General features: G+C 33.7%; 1 protein-coding gene across 1 annotated transcript in view; it reads left to right on the top strand.

Annotated features, from left to right (window-relative positions):
• The window catches only part of LOC107636628, a 31715-nt gene extending 25378 nt beyond the window's left edge, over nucleotides 1-6337 (top strand). The window contains exons 3-5 of the mRNA XM_016340125.1: nucleotides 4030-4108; nucleotides 4199-4641; nucleotides 4908-6337. Of these exons, the coding sequence (XP_016195611.1) occupies nucleotides 4030-4108; nucleotides 4199-4641; nucleotides 4908-6337 (1952 nt within the window). The remainder of the gene's footprint in view (nucleotides 1-4029; nucleotides 4109-4198; nucleotides 4642-4907) is intronic.

Raw genomic sequence — 7203 nt, 5'->3', positions numbered from 1 at the left:
TTTGGATTCTGACCTCCCTGCACTCAAAGTGGATTTTCTGGAGCTACAGAACTCGAAATGGTGCGCTTCCAATTGCGTTGGAAAGTCGACATCCAGGGCTTTCCAGCAATATATAATAGTCCATACTTTGGCCAAGAATTGACGACGTAAACTGGCGTTCAACGCCAGCCTTCTGCCCAAATCTGGCATCCAGCGCCAGAAAAGGATCCAAAACCAGAGTTGAACGCCCAAACTGGCACAGAAACTGGCGTTCAACTCCACAAATGGCCTCTGCACGTGCAACACTCAGGCTCAGCCCAAACACACACCAAGTGGGCCCAGGAAGTGGATTTATGCATCAATTACTTACTCATGTAAACCCTAGTGACTAGTTTATTATAAATAGGACCGTTTACTAGTCTTTTTGAGCATCTTTGGACGCCTGGTTCTTAGATCAAGGGGGCTGGCCATCTCGGCCATGCCTGGACCTTCACTTATGTATTTTCAACGCACGTAAGGTATTACTTGGACGACCCAGTGCACTTGCTGGTTAGCTGTATCGAAGTTGTGACAAATTATGAATGAGAGATCACAATTTCGTGCACCAAGTTTTTGGCGCCGTTGCCGGGGATTGTTCGTGTTTGGACAACTGACGGTTCATCTTGTTGCTCAGATTAGGTAATTTTCTTTTTGTTTTCTTTTCAAAAATCTTTCAAAAATATTTTCAAAAAAAAAAAAATTTCTCTTTTGTTTTCGAAAAAAAATAAAAATGTTTTCAAAAATTTATTCAAAATTTTTAAGAATGAATTCTAGTGTTTCATGAAGCATGTGAAGCCTGGCTGGCTGTAAAACCATGTCTAAATTCATTTGGACTGAGGCTTGCAATTTGTTATCAAGAGCAATTTAGTTGTTGCTCATCCACCTGCTGCTGATCCATGATCACCTGCTGAAGCTTGGCTGGCCATTGGCCATGTCTAGTGTTTTGGACTGGAGCTTTCTTTGAAAGCTTGGCTGGCTAGTGAGCCATGTCTAATTCTTGGACTGAAGCTTTAGACTAACATGGCAAGATTCCTGGAATTCATATTAAAAATTTTGGAATCCTTATTTTTTCTTTTTCATATTATTTTCGAAAAAAATCCAAAAAAAAAAATTAGAAAATCATAAAAATAAAAAAAAAATATTTTATGTTTCTTGTTTGAGTCATGTGTCATGTTATAAGTTTGGTGTCAATTGCATGTGCATCTTGCATTTTTCGAAAATTTCATGCATTCATAGTGTTCTTCATGATCTTCAAGTTGTTCTTGGTAAGTCTTCTTGTTTGATCTTGATGATTTTTTGTTTTGTGTCTTTTCATGTTTTTCATATGCATTCTTGAATTCTTAGTGTCTAAGCATTAAAGAATTCTAAGTTTGGTGTCTTGCATGTTTTCTTTGCATTAAAAATTTTTCAAAATTGTGTCTATGATGTTCACCATGACATTCAAAGTGTTCTTGGTGTTCATCTTGACATTCATAGCATTCTTGCATGCATCACATGTTTTGATCTAAAAATTTCATGCATTGCATATTTTTCATGTTTTTCATAAAAATTTCAAAAAATAAAAAAAAATATCTTTCCCTTTTTCTCTCATCAAATTCGAAAATTTGGATTGACTTTTTCAAAAATTTTTAAAATCAAGTTGTTTCTTATGAGTCAAATCAAATTTTCAATTTGAAAATATTATCTTTTTCAAAATCTTTTTCAAAGATCAAATCTTTTTCAAAATTCTTAGTTATTTTCAAAAATTCCAAAAAAATATTTTTCAAAAATCTTTTTCTTATTTTTATATCAAATTTTCGAAAATAACATAATCAATTAATGTTTTGATTCAAAAATTTGAAGTTTGTTACTTGCTTGTTAAGAAAGATTCAAACTTTAAGTTCTAGAATCATATCTTGTGATTTCTTATGAATCAAGTCATTAATTGTGATTTTAAAAATCAAATCTTTTACAAAACTAATTTTATCATATCTTTTCAAAAAATATCTTCCTATCTTATCTTTTCCAAAAATATCTTTTCAAAATATCTTTCCTAACCTCCTAACTACTTATCTTTTCAAAATTGGTTTTCAAAATTTGTTTCAACTAACTAACTAACTTTTTGTTTGTTTCTTAACTTTTTCAAAACTACCTAAACTAACTCTCTCTCTCTCTCTAATTTTTGAAAATATCTTCCCTCTTTTTCAAAAATTTCTTTTTTATTAACTAATTATTTTTATTTTTTATTTAAAAAAAATTCGAAAAAAAAATACTAACCTTTTTCAAAAACTATTTTCGAAAATCACTAACTCATTTTCAAAAATTGTTTTCGAAAATTCACTTCCCCCTCTCATCTTCTTCTATTTGTTTATTGATATACTAACATCTTTCCTTCAACTCACCAAAAATCCGAACCCCCTCTCTCTCTGAGTTCAGATTTTCTTCCCTTCTTTTCTTCTACTAACACAAGGATCCCCATATTGTGGTATAAAATGAGAGCTCACTGTCAAGCTATTGACATTAAAGAAGCGCTTGTTGGAAGGCAACCCAATGTTTATCTAATTCTTATTTTTATTGTTTTTCATGTTTTCTTAGGTTCATGATCATGTGGAGTCACAAAATAAATATAAAAATTGAAAACGGAATCAAAAACAGAAGAAGAAAAATCACACCTTGGAGGAGCATCTGTCTGGCGTTCAAACGCCAGAACAGAGCATAGTTCTGGCGCTGAACGCCCAGAATGGGAGCATCCTGGCGCTGAACGCCCAGAACAAGCATGGTTCTGGCGTTCAACGCCAGAAATGGCAGCAAAGGGGCGTTGAACGCCCAAAATGGGCACCAACCTGGCGCTGAACGCCCAGAGTTGTGTGCAAGGGCATTTTACATGCCTAATTTGGTGCAGGGATGTAAATGCCTTGACACCTCAGGATCTGTGGACCCCACAGGATCACCTCAGGATCTGTGAACCCCACAGGATCTCCACCTTACCTCCTCATAATCCTAGTTTTTTTTCCACATCTTCTTCTTCATCTATTCCTTCTCCTTTTGCTCGAGGGCGAGCAACATTCTAAGTTTGGTGTGGTAAAACAATTATGTAAAGGATCTATAGCTCAGTGGTAGAACATGTGGCTGCAAATCAAGAGATACCTAACGCAAACTGGCGTTCAACGCCAGCCTTCTGCCCAAATTTGGCGTCCAGCGCCAGAAAAGGATCCAAAACCAGAGTTGAACGCCCAAACTGGCACAGAAACTGGCGTTCAACTCCACAAATGGCCTCTGCACGTGCTACACTTAAGCTCAGCCCAAACACACACCAAGTGGGCCCCGGAAGTGGATTTATGCATCAATTACTTACTCATGTAAACCCTAGTGACTAGTTTATTATAAATAGGACCTTTTACTATTGTATTAGGCATCTTTGATCAGTTGTATGCTATCTTAGATCACGTTTAGGGGGCTGGCCTTCTCGGCCATGCCTGGACCTTTCACTTATGTATTTTCATACGGTAGAGTTTCTACACTCCATAGGTTAAGGTGTGGAGCTCTGCTGTTCCTCAAAGATTAATGCAAAGTACTACTGTTTTCTATTCAATTCTTCTTATAGGAAAGCAGAGGTTCAGAGGAACGAAAAGCATCTCCATTCGCTTATCTGAAATTCCTACCAATGATTTACATAAGTACCTCTATCCCTATTCTTTTATTTATTATTCGAAAACTCCATAATTATTTTATATCCGCCTAACTGAGATTTACAAGGTGACCATAGCTTGCTTCATACCAACAATCTCCGTGGGATTCGACCCTTACTCACGTAAGGTATTACTTGGATGACCCAGTGCACTTGCTGGTTAGTTGAACGGAGTTGTGTCCACACATAGAGCCACAATGAGGATTCAATACAATTATATATTGTTAATCTTACACAAGTACAAAGAACATGGAACACAATTTCGTGCATCAGTGCTCACATCAATTTGGAGTTTTGCAATAAGTCAAATGTGATTAAATATTTATTCAAATATGTCAACAAAGGTCCTGATCGTGTTACAGCCACAATTAGCAATGTTCATGTTGGGAACCAAAATACTCGTGTTCTTGATGAAATTAAAGAGTATTTTGATTGTCGATATCTATCTCCGTGTGAGTCTATATGGAGAATTTTTGCTTATGATATTCATCATAGATGACCATCTGTTCAAAGGTTAACTTTTCATTTGCCAAACCAGCAACATATTATCTTTGATGATCGTGACACTATAAGTTCTATTCTTGTGAGGAATAAGGATTTGGTTACCATGTTTATAGCTTGGATGTTAGCAAATAGGGTCTATCCTGAAGGAAAAGATTTGACGTATGTTGAGTTCCCACGGCATTTTGTTTATGTTGTTGATAATAGGGAATGGAAACCAAGACAAAGAGGATTTTCAATCGGTAGATTGAGTTTTGTTCCCCCAACTGCGGGTGAATTGTTTTATATGCGTTTGTTATTAAATGTACAAAGAGGGTGTACTAGCTTTAAGAGCATTAGAACAGTTAATGGGACTACTTATGATACATTTCAAGAAGCATATTTTGCATTAGGATTGTTGACTGATGATAATGAGTTTGTTGAAGCTATTAAAGAAGCTGCTCTGTTAGGAACAGGCTTGCAACTCAGACGATTATTTGTAACATTATTATTGTCAGCTTCAATCAGTAGACCTTTGTCTGTTTGGAATCAAACTTGGGTGTATTTATCTGATGACATTCTTTATCATAGAAGGATTCAGCTATAATATCCAGGTAGTTTTTAAAAGAAACGAATTTACTTTATTTGTTACAATTATTTTCATACATGTTAAACAACATAATTTCTCATTGGAACTATTTCTTTGTTTTTGTAACTTTTACTTTTTTCTTTTTTCTGATAGCGTTAACAGTGACACCTGAGGAGTTACAAACCTTTTGTTTGATTGAGATCGAGAAACTTTTGCAAAATAATGGCAAATCTTTGAAAGATTATGCTGGGATGCCGCTACCTAATGTGGGTCTGATTTCTACTTTTTCTAATTCTATGGTTGTGCGTGAAATGCAATATGATGTATCAGAGATGTTGGCTCAGCATGATGATTATTTTGCTCAACTTACAGCTGAACAAGAGAGTATATACCATGCCATTATTAGTCGTGTTTGCAACAAAGAACATGGTTTCTTCTTTGTATATGGTTTTGGTGGAATAGGTAAAACTTTTCTCTATAAAACATTGTCAACTAAGTTGCAATCTGAGAGAAAAATTGTTATCAATGTTACTTCTAGTGGTATTGCTTCTTTGTTGCTGCCGGGTGGAAAAACTGCACATTCAATGTTTAATATCCCTATTGAATTAAATGAAGAATCTGTTTGTAGAATTAGAGTTAATTCGCAAAAGGCAGATTTAATTCGTCAAGCAGATCTAATCATTTGGGATGAAGCTCCAATGACAAACAAGTTAGCTTTTGAGGCTGTTGATAGAACATTTCGAGATCTGATGAAAGTTACTTCTATTTCTAATCAAAACTTGCCTTTTGGAGGTAAAGTTATTGTTTTAGGAGGAGATTTCAGACAAGTTTTACCCGTTATACCAAAAGCCTCTCGTGCTGAGATTGTTATGGCTTCAATTAATTCTTCATATTTATGGAAGCATTGTGAAGTTTTTAATTTAACTAGGAATATGCGTTTAGAAAGTGCAGCTCAAAATTCAGACATGAATGAATTAAGATTATTCTCAGAGTGGATTCTTCAAGTTGGAGAAGGTAAATGTGGTACAAGGATTGATGATAGAGTCTTTGTTAAAATTGCTTCAGAGTTGTTAATTCCTATCACTGATGATCCAATTATTGATATTGTTTCAGTCATATATCCTAATCTTTCTGAAAATTTGAATAATTCAACATATTTTCAAGATAGGGCTATTCTCGCTGCAACTATTGAAATTGTTGAGGAGATCAATGATCATATTGTGAATTTACTACCAGGTGAGATGAAAGAGTATTTGAGTTCAGATTGTATATGTGGTACCGATGCTAATGTTGACATTGATCTTAATTGGATTAATGTTGAGTTTCTAAATCAAATAAAATGTTCAGGATTGCCAAATCATTCTCTAAAGTTGAAAGTAGGTGCTCCTGTTATTTTATTGAGAAACATTGATCCAGCAGGTGGTTTATGTAATGGAACTCGACTTATTGTGCATAGTCTAGGAAGAAATGTAATTACTGCAGATATTGTTTCTGGAAGTAACGTCGGTGATAGAGTTTTCATTTCTCGAATGAATTTGATTCCAAGTGATTCTGGGTTACCTTTTAAGTTTCAACATCGGTAGTTTCCTTTATTGCTTTGCTTTGCTATGACAATTAACAAAAGTCAAGGACAAACTTTATCAACCGTTGGGTTATTCTTACGTCGTCCTGTGTTTTCTCATGGTCAATTGTATGTTGCTATATCACGTGTTAAGTATAAAAGGGGATTGAAGATACTCTTATGTGATGAAAATAGACCTGAAAACGACTTGACTGAAAATATAGTATTTACAGAAGTTTTCAACAAAATTTTTGGTCTGTTTATTTATTTGTTATAGATTATAATGTATGAATAGTTATTAAATTTTATTATTCTTAAGTTATATATTTCCTGCACTTTTCTATTTTAATATAAGAAAGGAGGGTCCAAAATATTAAGTATTATTCGACTCTTTAATATACTAAGTTATATACTTTATTTTTATTATTAACTAATAATTTTCAATTCAGTTTTTTCAGTTTAGTTCTATCTTAAAAAAAATAAAAATTTTAGTGAACCAATTTAATTTAGCATATAATTTGGCATATATTATTTGGCATATAATTTCTTTCATTTTAAAGCATCTTATATTGAGGCTGATCATTTTTTATATTTATTTTTGGTTTAATTTTTTTAAAGTTGTTAAGTGAAGAGTTTCTTTTATAATTTATTTTTGTTATTAACTTTTTAATTTTCAATTTAATTTCTTCAAGTTAGTTCTTGCTTGAAAAAAAAGGCTTTAACATACCAAATTTTTTTGTTAACTTTTTATTTAATTTGTCAAAACAATTTTTTTTATTAACTATTAGTATAACATACAGAGTTGGTATTTTTTGCAGGTTAGTGGGTGAATTATACGTGAAGTTTTTGATTCTTTCCCAATAAGGGAAAGTCAAGTCTTGTCATACC

Source organism: Arachis ipaensis, chromosome B04 (genome assembly GCF_000816755.2).
Source record: "Arachis ipaensis cultivar K30076 chromosome B04, Araip1.1, whole genome shotgun sequence".
NCBI lineage: Eukaryota > Viridiplantae > Streptophyta > Magnoliopsida > Fabales > Fabaceae > Arachis > Arachis ipaensis.
Note: the sequence above shows the minus strand (reverse complement) of the source record. Positions and strands in the feature narration are given on the sequence as shown.